The 17315-nt window shown below is 36.5% G+C and overlaps 1 protein-coding gene across 1 annotated transcript; it reads right to left on the bottom strand.

Annotated features, from left to right (window-relative positions):
• Window positions 1-15755, bottom strand: ippk (inositol 1,3,4,5,6-pentakisphosphate 2-kinase). Its single transcript, XM_065244504.2, has 13 exons — window positions 15534-15755; window positions 12754-12813; window positions 12171-12266; window positions 11990-12056; window positions 11204-11325; window positions 10407-10496; window positions 7571-7629; window positions 7145-7217; window positions 6679-6958; window positions 4222-4357; window positions 2302-2404; window positions 2136-2218; window positions 1-2047 (listed from the first exon to the last, which is right to left on the bottom strand). The coding sequence occupies exons 1-13, from the start codon at window positions 15612-15614 to the stop codon at window positions 1831-1833; spliced, it is 1467 nt and encodes a 488-aa protein (XP_065100576.1). The 5' UTR covers window positions 15615-15755; the 3' UTR covers window positions 1-1830.
• Window positions 15756-17315: the final 1560 nt, after the last annotated feature.

The following is a 17315-nucleotide window of genomic DNA, read 5'->3' on the forward strand; positions in this document are numbered from 1 at the left end:
TACACAATGAGCGCTTCATATCGAATCATTTTATTCCATATAAACTCCTGTACAATCACCCATTATATATACTACATGTTTATGCCATCTTTGTCAATCGTGTTACGTATGATATGCTCTTCATGGAAATATACATTATTAGACAAGAGCTAGAAAAATAAATACTTTTAAATACAAAATGTTTGACAGCAAAATCCACTTTGTATTTTCAAATAGTTAATTTTTACATTAGATTCCACCACAGTCTGTCCATTCCTACTTACATAGTGATTATAGATCGATCTTTGATCAATTGTTTTGATCAGCGTTGCAGTCGAGGCCAGGACCAGAGGTGTGATGTCTTGACTCGGACTACAACGCAGGTTTTGTTTCAGCGAAACTTTGGAGTGGACAAATCGCACTTATTATGAATACGTCACGGTAATAGAAACGGCGACGAAAATTTTGTCTCAACAATACCTTTTATCGCATTAAGACAAAATAGGGAGTGTGAACACAATTTGGCAATATTGAATGTTCATCCATGTAAAACTCAACAAACACTATTCACCTGATCAGAACTGCATCTTGTGGTTGCTAACAAGCCGATGCAGTCTGCATCACACGGCAAAGAGGTAAACATAAGCACGAGGCCCATCGACGCAGCCATTGGCCGATTTTGTAACAGTGATATTTCTCTTTGATGGAGAACGTCAGCCTGGAGATGCTATCTTTAGTGTTAAAGTCGCAACGTAAAGGCACCGAAAAATGTGGCACAACGTATTCAACAAAGACGATTCAGAAAGTGCCGGATCGTCTTACAGCCAACCATAGTGTGCTAACAAAAGCTGGCGTGCTGTCCGTCTTTGGTCGACGTATGAAATACGTCCGTCTCTGCAAACAATTACGGCCATGAAAACTCGTAGTCGTAGTAAAATTCTAACTGCTGGGGATGGGGATTGTTTTTTCCGGGGTTTCCAGCAGAGCACACATGAATGTATTAGTGTCTGACACAGAGACCGAACCATCACAGACAGACAGACGCTTCACAGTCTACAGCAATTTCGGGAGGGGAGTGGTGTCGATGTGTGAGATCATGGATTGGCTTTTAAAGCATTTGCTTACTTCTGTCCAAACATGCATGCGGACTTAGTAAATAAACAAATACTGAATGTAACACTTCATATATGAAATTATTAAATGACCAATTTGCATCTGCCATGCATCCAGGTTTAAAAAACAACAACGAATGAAGTGTTTTTGCAAGACATACAGGTTTGGACACAGTTATGATGAGTAAACTATTTTGTTTAGGCGGTGCTTCGATTTGTATGTTGCGAAAAATACACCTGCAAAATATTCAATTAGTGAGTAATACCGTTACGACGTTTCATCTAATTTACAAAATCTAGTTGTTTCGCAACTAGTGAAAGTGTTAGCGTAACCACATTCACTAGCATGGGACATGTCTGTGCTTGTCAGTATAAATTACGATATTATAAATCGCTCAAAGCTCCAGGCATGTAACAGAGCACTAGTCTCACTTAAAAATTAAATGTTAAAGTCCTCGGTACAGCGTCACGACCACTACTCGGAAAAACGCTGTTTGGCACTTGCATACCACAGTAATGCCCCCATGTGCTTCAAAACAACCAACAGCACCACACAAACACACACACAGTCCTTGTTTTCTCTATGACAGCCGATGAATGATTCGTTCGTGCTTTAGGAGACCAGCCCCAATGAGAACATAACCAGAAAAAAACACATCACTCAGTTGCAAACGTCGCCACCCACTTCAATGGCGTATTCTGTTAACAAAGAAATCTGGATTTTCTAAATTCAATATCCTCATACAGCGTGGAATAGCAGCGTGCACTCCTGCCGTTCCTTATACAGGCTGGAGGGAGGCGGGGTTTGCGTGTCTCGCAAGTAGTAGTTGACGATTTTGGCGTCCAGCTTGTACTGGTGAGGGATTCCTTCGTACGGCTTGGGGTCCAAATCAAGGATGGAGACGGAGTACGTGAAACGAGACTTTGCAGGTTGGATGTCCAAATTCGGTTGGTTTCTGTAAACAAAACGAACAATAAAAACGTAAACAATATGCACAGACAGATCAGCACAGAGTTCGATTTTATGATATAAAAAAAACATACTCTTCCTCGTCCTCTGCACAAGGTGCAAACGTGATCATGATCGAGCAATCTTTGGCAGTCATTGCGGCTCTATATTGATGAACCTGTGAAGCGACAATAAAATCATTTAATTATTGTTGTGCATTGTAAATCTTGACTTTACAACATCGTACGTTCGTAGTCTTACCTTTCCCACTGCATATTCAACAGAGCCGTCGTCCTCAGCCGGGCAGGTCTTCACTTTGTCCATAAAACTCTCATTGTAAGGTCCGTCAACCTGCAATCTGTTTCTGGAGATAAAACAAGCGCAGATTGTGTAGTCATTACATGCTGTGCATAAAAATCACCAGTGAAGACATGCATCAGTGCCACCTTGTGGATGTCTTAGATCAGGGGTTTTCAAACTGGACCTCCAGGAGATTCTAGGGGTCCCCCAAAAATTCATTTCTTGCATGTATTTGCTGTCTTTTTCTTACTGCAGTCCCTTTTTGATTTCACTTACTGGGGTTTGAAGGGTTATATTTCTTGTAAAGCCGCTACGAAAAAAGATTTAGTCAAAGTTGCTGCAGTACAAATAAATTTTTGTTAAAAATGTTTATACATCCAGCGTTACTCTAACTGGAGCCAATTGTATATTTGTTATATACTTAATATACTTAAAAATGTGTGACCCTGGACCACAAAATAAGGGTTAAATGTTACTTATGTTTCTTATGAAAGTGTCCTCTTTTTTCATGTAAAGCTTATTTCTGTATATTTACTTCTCATATGTTCCCTAATTACAGGGTTCCCACGTGTCCTTGAAAGTTTGTGAATCTGAGGGAAAAAATTCAAGGCCCTGGGAAGTTTTTTAACATATACATACATAGATACATGTCATTGAAAGTGCTTGAATCTATTTTATGCAAGAAGTTTTTAGGAAAAAAATCCATATTATTCCCTGTGTAGTGTAGGATAATATCATAAAAATGTTTATGACTTTTTAAGCACATTACTTTAACTGCTTATATTTTCTGAATGCGAATGTTGATTCATACCAAAATGCTTTTTTGCATAGTTGTGTTTGACACATGAAAACGTCTCAGGTTACGCATGTAACTGTTGTACCATGAGAAGGGAACGAGACGCTGCATCTCCCTTGCCATACTTCCTGTGTCCCTGTAATGCCGTCTTTGGCAATATTTCAGATAGAGATATACTTCCTGGCTCCCGCGTCACCCTGTCTTTGTCGTTAAGCCTCACCATTGGTTGAATTTGATATACACATTCAGACGCACTTACCCCTGGAGGCGTCCCCAAAGTGTTACCGCAGTGACCGAGCACGAGTTCCCTCGAAAGGGAACTGTAACAATGTATCTTAAAAGGTAACACGATGTAACCTTGCTCTCAATTGAAATGTGTCCCCACATGTAGTCCTTGAATTTGATGGTTTTGGACCTAGAAAGTCCTTGAAAGGTCCTTGAATTTGTGTGGGAACCCTGTGTTGCGGCCACTGTGATTGGCTGTTGGCCAGGCTTCAGACAAGCCTTGCATCAAGTGTTAACGCTTTCGCCCCATGTGAATGCACCTTAAGATTTATAAATCATAAATAAGCTTTCCATTGATGTTTGGTTTAGCATGGGACAATATTTGGACGAGATCCAAATATAGATTTTAGAAAAATCACATTTAAAGTTGTTCACATATTAGTAATGATAAATAAATTTTTATATATTTGCGGTAGGAAATGTACAAAATATCTTTATTGAACATGATTTTTACTTAATATCCTAATACATTTTTGGCATAAAAGACACATCGATCATTTTGTTTCATATAATGTATTGTTTGCACTTACTACAAATAAACCCGTGTGACTTAAGACTGGTTTTGTGGTCCAGGATTACATAAAATATAAATTTAGGTAGGGGGTCCTTAGCATCATAAAGTTTGAAAAACCTGTCTTAAATAATGGCTTGACTGAAAAAACATCCACTCTGATTGGTCTTTTGCGCCACCTACTGTTAGTATGTTGAATAGACTTGCATCAAAGAAATCGAGCAGCCACAGAAGCATCGACCTAACAGAAATGATTAAAAAAAATCAATATTCAAGGTTAAACATTCACCTCTCTTTCGGGAACTCTTCCAAATGTTGTTCGACGCGTTTGTACAGAGGATAGATTCCTTCGATATCCAAGTTATCCAGCATCTGAACTTGGAGGATTTTTGCAAGAACACTGTCTTTAGGGAGACTATGGTTACCTGTGAATAAAAACAAACTTTACAAATGAAATACATTACACTGCAATGTAAAGAATGTGAAACAAAATATGAGTCAAAGTGCATACAGCAAATCGGGGTTTCTTAAAGCATTAGTCCACTTTCATAAGAAAATTCCTCACCCCCATGTCATGAAAGATGTTGTTTTTTCTTTCTTCAGTCAAAACAAAATTAAATTTTTTAAAGAAAACATTTAAAGACTTTCTCCATATAGTGGCCATTAATTTTTACCCAATAGTTTCAGTGCAGCTTCAAAGAGTTTTAACGATCCCAACCGAGGCATAAGTGTCTTTATCTAGCAAAGCGATCGTCATTTTTGCTAAAAAATTTTAAATATGTACTTTTTAATTGCACTAGCCCCAGGATGTGCATATTACGTAATCACGTCGAAAGGTCGCGAATGAGGTATTCGAAAAGCACACATACGGACCATTTTAAACAATAAACTGACATGCGTGACCTTCAACGTGATTACGCAAAATATGCAAGGTTGTGGAGGTGCATCCTAGGGCTAGTGCAAGATGAGAAGTTGCAGTTAAAAAGTACATAATTTTTTATTTATTTAGCTAAAATGATGATAGTTTTTGCTAGATAAGACATTAAAAGCGAGGAAAGTAAGTATTTAAACACCCTGCTATTTTGCAAGTTCTCCCACTTAGAAATCATGGAGGGGTCTGAAATTGTCATCATAGGTGCAGCATGTCCACTGTGAGAGACATAATCTAAAAAAAAATCCAGAAATCACAATATATGATTTTTAAACTATTTATTTGTATGATACAGCTGCAAATAAGTATTTGAACACCTGTCTATCAGCTAGAATTCCACCCCATACAATCAGTAAGAATCCAATTACTAACATGGCCAAGACCAAAGAGCTGTTTAAAGACACTAGAGACAAAATGACTGTCAATCTCCCTCGGGGGCTCCATGCAAGATCTCACCTCGTGGGGTCTCAATGATCCTAAGAAAGGTGAGAAATCATCCCAGAACCACACGGGAGGAGCCGGTCAATGACCTGAAAAGAGCTGGGACCACCTTTTCCAAGGTTACTGTTGGTAATACACTAAGACGTCATGGTTTGAAATCATGCATGGCACGGAAGGTTCCCCTGCTTAAACCAGCACATGTCCAGGCCCGTCTGAAGTTTGCCAATGACCATTTGGATGATCCAGAGGAGTCATTAGAGAAAGTCATGTGATCAGATGAGACCAAAATAGAACTTGTTGGTCATAATTCCACTAAACGTGTTTGGAGGAAGAAGAATGATGAGTACCATCCCAAGAACACCATCACTACAGTGAAGCATGGGGGTGGTAGCATGATTTCTAAGTGGGAGAACTTGCAAAATAGCAGGGTGTTCAAATTAGGGATGGGCATTCGATTAAATTTTTTTAGTCGATTGTCGGGAGAATTAACGATCGACTATCGATTAATCGTTAATATTTTTATAATAAAAAATAATTATTTAACTTTTATAATTCAAAAATGTTGAATAGAAAAATACAGGCTGTTTTCCTCCATGAGACCTTTATTACAAGATCACTTGTGGCATACAGTTAAACTACATTTAGTTAGACAAACGGAATATATATGCGCTTGAATATGCCGTGCTCTAAAGCAGCGGAACCTACAGCTGCAAGCCGCATTCTTAAACAGAGACCTCATTTGTTCCAAAAAATCATGACCTCTTCATGATAATTTTTTTAAAATCAAAACACGGAAGGTCACAGATAACGAAGTATGTTGTCAAATATTGCACCCTGGTGGTAAAATGTTGAATTGCTGCCACACAGTGAAATTCATTTATTTGCTTTTATAGGCAACGCAACCTGCATTAGATAAAAAAAGTATTCGATTAATCAATAACAAATTAACGCCATCGACTAAATTCTTAACGATCAATTATCGATCGTCGATTAATCATGCCCATCCCTAGTTCAAATACTTGTTCAAATGTGCCTTGTTTGAGATCTTTTAAGCTGCAATGAAACTGCAATTTGGACCTTCAAACTATTGGGTTCAAATAAAGTCCACTATATGGAGAAAAACACTAGAATACTTTCCAAAAAAAAAAAAATTTCGACTCAAGAAAGAAAAACAAACATCTTGGATGACATGGGCGTGAATAAATATCAGGAAATCTTCTCTTATGAAAATTTGATCTTCAGAAAGCCAGCCATACTTACTAGAATGCCACCAACTTTATTAAATTGAGATATGATACTAAGATTTCGCAATATTACCCGAGTTGACCCTAATGAATCACAGATAATAAATGTCACGGGTATCAGTCATCGTACCGTTGCGGCGCAGATCTCTGGGGAAGGGACTGGCCTCGCAGTACGGTCTGCTCTCGGACAGGTGCACCTTTCTTGGCTCTCCCGAGCGATTCGAGTCCCCGCCGCTCATTAGGGCTGTGCAGATGACCTGAATGAACTCATTGAGGACCGTTTTACCAGGCTGTGGTCCATTATAGAGGCTGTTAGTGTGAGGGAAATAAGGCCGAAGGTGCTGAATGAGATCGTTCAAGTCTGGCTGCTGCTTGGCATCATCTTTACAGCTATAGATTAACTCTCCACCCTGAAAACAACAAATCAGCAGGGGTTTTTTCAACAAAAAACTTAATCTGGCAACATTTTTATCCTGTTATTATTTAATCTAATGATGAGATTTGTAATATTTGTATCTTAACCAGTCAATATTAAAGATATCAAGAATATATTTTTGGTTATGTAAAAAACTTTATTTTAACTCGTGTACATTTACCTTAAAGATTTTCAAGTTGTTTTGTGGCTCCTCTAACAAATGCTTCAATGCAATGTACATTCGCTGCTTACTCCTGTAATCCAGATGACACCATACATTATTCAGATTATTTTAACAGGTATGGTTTTCAGCGCATACCGAAGGGCAGAAACTCACAACTGCTATGAAAACATGTCATTTGGATAACCCTTATTTGCTTTAGATTCCATGTGACTTATAAAGCAGAACAAAAGCATTGATGCATACATTTTTAAGGTTGGTCTCGGGGTGGTGAATCACACCCTTCCATGGAAAATATAGATTGCGATTTTTCCGAAGAAATTTCTTAACATAGGTCAAAGCAGTGGGGGAGGTTTGCTGGCCTTCGGTAAAAAAAAAAAAGAGCAAATCTGATTTCTGCATAAATTAAATAAAACAATCACTCACCCCGAGAAGAGATCCAGTGGACAATATCTGCTCAGTCGCTTCCACTTCCCATTAGCTAACTGCAAAGCACAAAATAGGAATGTTTGCATATGCTTAACTAATCGGTGGCCAGTTTGCGTTTGCATTAAAGATTTACTTTGTATAACCTTGATGTTATCCAAAACTAGCCTTGATTACAGTATAAAGTGTTATTTCAAGTGTAGGACAGTTAAACTAGAGCGTTAATGTCCTTCACATGAACGATCAAATAGCTAGGGGTGCACAATATATCATTTTAACATCGACATTGAGTCCTCATTTAAAGCAACACTATGTAGTTTTTTTACTTTTAAATAATGTCTCTAAAATTATTTCAGTGATAGAACCACTTTTAACTGTACAAATTGTACTGTTGCTGCAACCTGAGCAGCCTCCTAGCTGCTACAAGCACACTCTGAAAGTGGCGGTGGAGGGTAGGAAACACAGCCCCGCCCCTCCCCCTGCCTGCAGAAGAGTGTCTGATACCAGGCACTGTTGCGCTTTTCAACCACATGGGGGAGCTGTAAGTCATTTTAACATGGAAACTACATAGTGTTGCTTTAATACACTGCAAAAAATGACTTTCTTACTTAGTGTTTTTGTCTTGTTTTCAGTAGAAATATAAAAGAATTCTTAAATTAAGTATCTTTTTCTTGATGAGCAAAATGAAGGAAATAATTTAAGTTTATAGACAAAAAAATATACAATTTAAGTGAATTTTTGCTTAAAACAAGCAAAAATATCTGCCAATGGGGTGAGAAAATTTTGCTTGAATTGTTTAAGAAAAAAGAAAACTTATTTTAAGATATTTCTACTGAAAACAAGACAAAAATACTACGTAAGAAAGTCATTTTTTGTAGTGTAGGTATTTATAACATCGTATGTGCTGTTTTGAGCCACCTCGGTTTAAAGACACTTCTGATGCTGCTTTGCTTCATCATTTGTATACATTTTTCATTAAAATTACATTCATTGTATTATAAAAAATTTTTTATAATAGGTAAGGAATAATTGACGATAGGCCGTTAAATTATTCAAAAATAAATGCACACCTAAGAACATTGTAGAGACATGGGGGTTGGATCGTTTCACTTGTGGCTTGAAGTATAATCACTGGTGGATGCTAATTTACTCCCGAGCAACAGGATTGAAAAGCCTATATCTCTGCATCAGAACATCATCGAAACATGGGTTATTATATCTGAAGAGTGCCATTACACCCCATGTGTACGGTATTTTCAAATAATTCAAAGGACTGGAGTTATTTATTCAGCATATACCACAGTTACCACAGACATTGCTTTGGTGGTTATTTTAAGACATTAAGACAACAGGTCAGGTGTGCATTTATCGAAAAATAATTCATACCCGTGGAACATTTCTCATTAAGAATAAAGCATTCAATAGCCCTATGTTATAATTTATAATAATATAATAATGTCCATATAACATTATGCAATTGTTGTGCATAGAGGTCCACTGAAATTCCGGTCGCCAAATTTTTTTAACCGAAAATGGTTATAGCGGTTTCTTTTATCAATACAAGCCCAGGTGCGATTTCATCATTAGGATGCATTTTTTTTTAACAAAGCAGGAAGTAAAGCGCTCTCTTTTTAATTCGCAGCCGTTTGGTGCACGATGACACACAACCCTTTCACATGCCTATCATTTTGCTTAGTTGATCTGTCGCGTGTGCAGAATATAGCCATATGCAATGAAATTCTGTTTTTCAGAATACAGATTCATTAAATTCAAGCAATTTAACTATGTGTGTCTATATATACACATACAGAGAAAAAGTTTAACATTTTAAAGTTTTTAAAAGAAGCCATTTTCGGTTTTCGGACAGGAATTTTCACTTCGGTGCATCACTAGTGGTGCAGATATATTTTGGTATTGCCTCTGCATTTCTTGACACATCAGGAGATGCGAATTCGCAGTGGGTTTGGTTTGTTAGTCCTACACTAAGTGACAAAAGCCGTATTTGTTAATATCTAAGCTGTTCCCAATAACCAAACTTAAGTTGCTGTTAAGGGAGTGGAATATGTTGCACATTATGATACTTTTATTTTTTTTTAAGTATCATAATGAACCCCATTCAAGTCCACCTAATAATGGTGGTGTGGTGTGCGGTTCGCTGCCGATATTAACGCATTTGAACCGCCATTAATGATGTGCGCTGCACAACGGTGGACAGCCTGCTTTCTTTTGTACATTAAGTATTGCCCAAAACAGATGCAAGTGGGTTTCTATATGTATTCTTTGATAACAAAACAAGGAGGACAACTATGTCTATTTTGCCGCTTTCTCTTTCATAGCCGTTTCCAGCAGCATCAGAACATGTCTGTAGCTTGATGACGCAAGTGTACAGCGGCTCAGAATAAAATAATATGATGTGAAGAGAGACCAGCGGAGGAAGCAATCGAGCTTGGAGTCAAATGAACCAAGTATGAAAGCACCCTTAGGAGTCCCAAGGGACAGACTACATTACAGTTGCTTGAGCGCACAATACCAATATATTGCTTGACTGGTTTATTCTCGTTCCTGTTTCCTTTAAATGAATGCAGAAGTTCGAATTTAGAAATCGTGTAGGCTTCACGTTGACTAATCATCATGCTTCATTTTGCCCAATGTGTGATTCTCATAGCTATTTCCCAAAAACTACAATTTATGTGGATTAAAACAATTCATGAGATTGTTTACAGTTTAACAATAGGTGCTAAAAAAAAGCTTTGTGTTATTTATTATTTCATCATTTTAGCAAGTTTCATGAGATTTTCCCCATTTGTTAGTGAACAGATTCTCCATAAAAACTTGCCTTGAAATGTTGATGCATGCAGAATCTGCAAACTTTGCGCTTGCATTCCTTGGTTATGTGTCTTGAAAAGGGTAGAAATCCACATTTGGGCTGGAAAGGGAAGAAATACGTAGTTAAAGCCCTGCAGCTTAATAATGCAATTGTTGTACAAAATATGTGCAGGATAACAGGTTTCATTATTGCACACAAACAAGTCTTTCAGATCAGATTGGTGCCACTTTCCCCCCGTTTGCTTGTCCCATCATGTGATTAAATTCCACACAAACAGGGGTGGCGAGTCATTTAGATACTGTGGTTTAGTTCCCTATTCAACGATTGCTTTAAAGTTCCAGTTCCACACCCTAACGGCATGAAGATTAAAAAAAACATCAACAACTGTCACCAAGTTTAGTGATCGGACACGCAGAGACATGCGACATTGAAAGTCAACACTAATACTAAAAATTCACTACACGAAATCCGTTTTGACCAGTGAATGAAACATCACCTTATGCTATAAATAAATTTGATTGCGCCTTTATCACAAAAGTCAGCTTTGTATACCTGGAGCAATTGAGATATCACCGTACGCAGGAAGCAGATGGCAAATGCAAATTGCCTTTGGCAGGAAAATCTTGGCCTTTTCATTTGCATTATTCCAATGGTAAATCAAATGCTAAAACAACCCAGACAGCATGAGCATGTGCAAATAAACCACAATGTCAATAGACGCAATGCATTCGTATCAAATTGCCCCTGCAAGTCTGAGCCAGAATTATAGCTATGGCTGTGTCGAGCTGATTTGGGTGGAGGTTTACCTTAATCTCAACGCATATAGGAGGTCTGTGGTCTCTGAGGTGATGAAGGGGAAGATGGGTGAGGTTGGGAAGGCATAAACCACACCCACTGAACGTATCCATCACCTTGTCACAACGCAGTTCTGCAAGGACGAGGAAGATAACAACACTGTTACGCCACATTCACATTTATGGCTTTGGTAGACACTTTCATCTGAATTGAGTTATAGCGCATTACTTATAAGGTATACAATTTTAGCATTAGGTGGGATCAAACATATAACCTTTTAGAATGCTAAGCAACAGGAACTAAATCGAAAGAAGTTATTGCGTCTCGTATGGATATTTGAATTAAAATTACAATTGATTATCAGGAACAAGTCAAAAATAGCATTTAGTAAAATATTTTGCAGTTTAGTGGACATTATATGAAATCTAGTGCTTGCGCATACAAAATAAAAGTAATATTTGCATAATATGTGTGTGTATTGTGAGTAAATATTATGTATATTTAACCACACACATATTCATTTAAATTTATTTATATTTATATATTTATAAAAATATTATATATATATATATATATATATATATATATATATATATATATATATATATATATATAAAAATAAATATATATAACATTATATAAACATATTAATTACACACAGCACACACTCATATATTATGCCAAAAATAGCTTTTATTTTGTATGCAATTAATCGCGATTAATCTTTGCTTAGCACTATGCTTGAAGAAATAACCAGGCCTCAAATAAGAAGATATTGAAAGTTCAGGCATTCGTACCAGGACGTTCTTGCTGGACCTTCAATGACAACTGCCTCACAAAGTCCAGCGGTAGTTTGACAACCTCCTGTAGACAATAAAGTCGTGAGTTTCGAAACGGTCATTGGGTCACACCATTTCTTGAAACAAAATGACGACAAAATTCTTAGAAACATGAACAAATAGGGGAACCCCAACTTACTCCACTGTGAACGTATTTGTCTCCAAGTAAAGGCTTCATGACGTATTTACTGTAGTCTACGATGTTGAGGATATGTCGAAAGGCTTGTTCAGCCGTCTGCGCAAAAAAGCGGAAAAAAATTTATTGATACGATGCAATTTACACTTGGTCCATTTTCACAGTTGATGTATTTACACTTATGAAAAAAAGTACTTTTATTGTGAAAAAAATTACTTCAATCGGTAAGACCTACAAAATGTACGCCTTTCCAATGTAAAATTTTCACTTAAAGTGAGAAAATTAAAAATTTTCTCGAATCAATTCTAGTCACCTAAAGTGAAAAAAGTTTTAAGTTAAAAAAACTTAATTTTTTACCAATTTAAGTATTTTTTAATAGTTAAGATTCGATTTGTGAAAGAAAAAACATTTCTGCGTAAATAATTTGAATAAATAATAAATTAATTATTATGTTAATAGCTGCCTCGAATGTGACGATTTACATAGGAGTGGTGATTTATCACATTTATTGTGCATGAACGGGAGCACTACTGTTACCTAATGTGTATTTTTGAGAAGCAATAGTGTAGATTTGAGGAAGTTTTACCTGTCGTGCATGCACAGAATCTTCCGAGGGAAACTTCAACAAGCGGAGAACTCTGCAGTGCTGCAACATTTTGTAACATATGTTAGTAAAGAAACATTTTTCCTAACAAAATTTTATGTTAATACATTTTAAAAAAGCGATCTTCTGGAAATCCTGCCGACCAAAATGTCACCTTTTTGACCTAAAAAGGGTATTCCTAAGGAAAAGTTTTGTCTGACTGTGTATAGACTATAAACACCTGATTCACTATTTTCATTCACTAAACAAACGTTTTACTAGAATTCTGAAACGGTTCGCAAAGCTACATGTTACGTCATTGTGGTTTGTTTTATAAACTGATGTAACAAATGAGGTTTTTAAAGCGAATGTGTTTCTAAACATGCTTACTTAACGTTTACAAAACTAACTGCCTCTCTTAAGTTAGTTATATAGTCATTTCACTTTAATAAAAAAACGAAACTTTTTGGTGATATTTCACACCAAAAACAAAAGATAACAAAATTCAAGTTTCCATAATTACGCAACTTGAGGTGTGCTAAATTTGATTTACATAATTTTTGTGTAACAACAATTATCATGAACCAAAAATTGGGTTTATCTTCTTAATCCGAAATGTAACTTAGTTTAAATTTGAAATTTATATTGATTTTGGGAGTAAATGATGACTCTTGACATTCTACTAGATCACCAAAAATGTTACGTAAAACCCATCTCACCAAACCAGAATGCACAACTTTGACACTGACTTATGTGGGACTTAAAGGAGCTGCCGTTACCATTCCAAGAATTTCAAACCAGCAAACGCGACAAAAATCTTTCCGAGTGTGGGAGAGGTGAAGAATGTCTATAAACAGCAAACACAGATAGACAAGCCCTTGCAGAATTTCGGCCGGCCACAGCTTCGAGCTTCACTCGCTCTTCTCCACGCCCAGTTGAACTTGATTGCATCAACAGATTAGCCAGTGACAGTGTTGTCTGAGAAAACTTCCTGTGGTTTGTGACACTGTCATAACCTGTACTGCAAAAACTGCCTGTTTCTAACTGTAAACATTTGTTCTCACTACTGATTTTGAGATAATCGTAAATGAGTTGAAAACGAGTCAAGGTTAGGTTGTAGGATTAATAAAGAGCAATTGCTCAGCCAATTATTATACAAACGCTGGCAGTTGCTTTAAATAAGCAAGTTTATACGTGAAATAGACTTTGTCTTTATTAAGTTTAGTTACAGCCAATAAGAAAAAACAAATCAATAAATATTGCTTTTATTTATCATAGACATCAATGAGATTTAATAGTGGCCAAATTGAAACTTTTGCATGTCTCAGATGTTTTTCTGAGATGTTCCAGATGGTTTTGGCTAGATGGGAAAAAGCTACAGACTAAATCTCATTAAATGTTGGGTTTAGGGTTAGGTTTGGGGTATGATTAGGATAAAAACAGCACTCATCCACTGAGAATTCACGAATTCAGTTTTGGCCATTGCTGTATCCCTTCTAGCCACAACAATGTTTCTCCTCAAAAAAGACCTAGAAATCTTATAATTGTTTTATTAAAGTTTCAAAAATTATTTTAATAATATCTCAAACTGAACTTAGATTATCTAAGTCTGCAGACAGAAGTCATCATAAGACTCAAACATTTCTCATCAAATTTACACAAATTTAGATGTTTTACCTATACAATTTACACTAATTTAAGAGTTCCAAGGCTTAAGTCAAGTCCATGACTAAAATGCATGTTTGAGCTTTCTCAACTAAAAAAGGCTTACATTTACATATTTTAACATATATCAGTGCCATTTTTTTGTTGCAAGATGCACACACAGTAATGTTTTTGTAAGGTATGTTTGTAAAAACTACTTAAAGAAATAGTTCACCCAAAAATGAAAATTTTGGTATCATTTTCTCACTGTCACATTGTTATAAACCTGTATAAATTTCTTTGTTCTGATGAACACGAAGGAAGATATTTTGAGGAATAATCATAAGCCCCATTCACTCCCACAGTAGGAACAAGAATACTATGAAAGTGAATGGGGCTCATGATAATTCCCCAAAATATCTTCCTTCGTGTTCATCAGAACAAAGACATTTATACAGGTTTGTAACAACATTCGAGTAAGTAAATGATGACAGAATTTTCATTTTTGGTGAACTATCCCTTTAAATGTCATATTATAACTAAACTACTCTAAAGAAGACACCCTGTTTATTTTTACCCCAACGGGGGTGGGGGTAAAACACTTAAAGATTTGTAACCTGACCTTTGAACCCTGCATGAGAACTATATCGATTGTACATTATCTTATCTCATGATTTCCAATAAAGATTCCTGTCATGTATGTTACGAACACCGCCTTAAACATGATTACTAACCATTCATTCATATGATCAAAACTTAACTCGTATTTCCTTAAACAATAACTAGATCAAAAAGCTAACTTTATATGCATCACCTGGTTTAGTTATTTAAGAAATAAAAAGTGAAGTTTAAGGTCCATCTAGTAGGTGTGGCGCGAGCAAGACAAACATGATACAATAGATGGACTTGATCAATAAAGTCTGGTTTAGCTATGTAGCAGTTAGCTTTAAAGCCCTGACAACATTTGTTTAAAACAAATAAGGGGTTGGTTTCGTTTTAATAGTGATAAATATCTCCTAATCTACTTATTTAGAGTCCTTTCTATGAAGTTTGGTTTTATTTCGTGTTGATAAACAAGATTTTGTTGAGTTTGCACGAATCTCGGCTAAGCTAAACGCTAGTAACAACTCATCACTCACCTGCAAATGGGACACGACCAAACTCTTGTTGCCTTCCCCGTGATATTTCCAGTCGTTTTCGTCCATTTTGTCTAGTTCCATTACCCAGAAGAACGGTAACTTTATCGGTCGAAGCGCAGATTTGATACTCCGGGCGCGGTGATCTGGGTCAGGCTGAAAACTTCTGGAGAATCCGCGTTTGACACACACGCACTGACGGGTGAGCTACTACCGCTTTCGCGAGGACACGCCCACTCTACGCTCTCATTGGGTGGGCGCGTGAGATTAACGTTTTTATTGGCTGTGTGCGTTTGTCATTATTTTACGCGTTTGCTGATTGAACGGAGGAGGTGTCAATCAAACAGTCGCCCACATGATTTAAGTTTATTACATCTATAAAAATGATGTCATGTACGCATGATTTCTGCTTTTATTGTTTTTGGTTGGCACGTGATCGGAAACGAACAAAAATGGAAAAATATACTGTTTTGCAAAAGTGCGTAATTATTTATATATAAACATGATTACAAATGTTATTTTTAATGTAGGTCTTATGACTAAACCATAAAATCTACTTATTTTTCCCCACACCCATTCTTTTCCTAAAACCAACCCCCGGAATCCTTATAATCCCAATGTTTTACTTTATTTTTTCTAAACCCCCACCTTTTCCTGAGTCATTCTAGGGAAATGTCAATTTTTCTGTCCCTAGCCTTTACAGAAATATTACACTTAAAACACCCTTTAGGGTTACAATTGTTTATATTTTAAAATGAAACAATATGTTATTTGAACAATTACACCACGTTGAGCCATCAATGTAGCAATATTTGATTTTTATTAATTAATTAGAATTCCAAGCACCACAGAAGTGTTCGTCCCCACAGTCATGTACAGAGGGAAATGCTTTATTTTGAGATCAAAAACAGTGTTTTCTTCCATTTAAAATACAATTTGTGTCCATAAATATCAAATATATGATGTAAATTACATTAAAAGACAAAATGCTAAATAAATATTATAAAATATATAATGAAAGTAGTGGTCCCCTGGAGTTGTGTCCCTGGTGTTACCATTTAACAAAAAAGCTCTTATTTTTGGATCAAAATCACACTGACATCACTTGACTTCCTTCTTCCAATTTCCTGGAGATCTATGAAGAGACGCCCATATACTGTAAGTCCACTGTCTCTTTTCAGTTATCAGAAATCTTCTCATTTATCTCATGAAGCTTTTAGTTTAAGTCACTGGTATGACCTCCCTTGTTGTTTGGGAATTGCAAAAAAATAGAATCCAAATGATTTAAACTACTTAATTTAGTGAATATACAATAATTGACAACATTTGGTTTGATACTTTGCAGCAGAAATTTTGTAAAATGCAGTTTTCATGAAAATTGTCACTGGTGTTACTGTCACTTGTGTTACCTTCCTTATGGGTAACACTAGTGAAGATCAGAAACACCAGTGACTGGTGATTTATTGTGTCACTGGTGTTACTGTGTTTTTTTTCTTTCACATTAAATAAAATCTTTCCCATGTGACATGATGATACATTTTAATTCATTGAATTCTGCTACACTTAAGAATTAAGCTTTAAAGGCGCTCTAAGCGAATAATGTGCGACGTCACTTCCTGTTGATGTTTGAACTGTTTTCAAACAGACAGAGCGTAGCTAACTCCTCCCCCTCCCCCTCCCTTCCGTGCTTTCATGAACGTGCCCAACCCCCACCCCCAAATCCTTCTTGCCGTTTATTGGCTGGAATACTTTGTTTTGTTTTGTGCTGGCTAGGTTTGGCCATTT

The sequence above is a fragment of the Paramisgurnus dabryanus genome, chromosome 24, assembly GCF_030506205.2.
Source record: "Paramisgurnus dabryanus chromosome 24, PD_genome_1.1, whole genome shotgun sequence".
NCBI lineage: Eukaryota > Metazoa > Chordata > Actinopteri > Cypriniformes > Cobitidae > Paramisgurnus > Paramisgurnus dabryanus.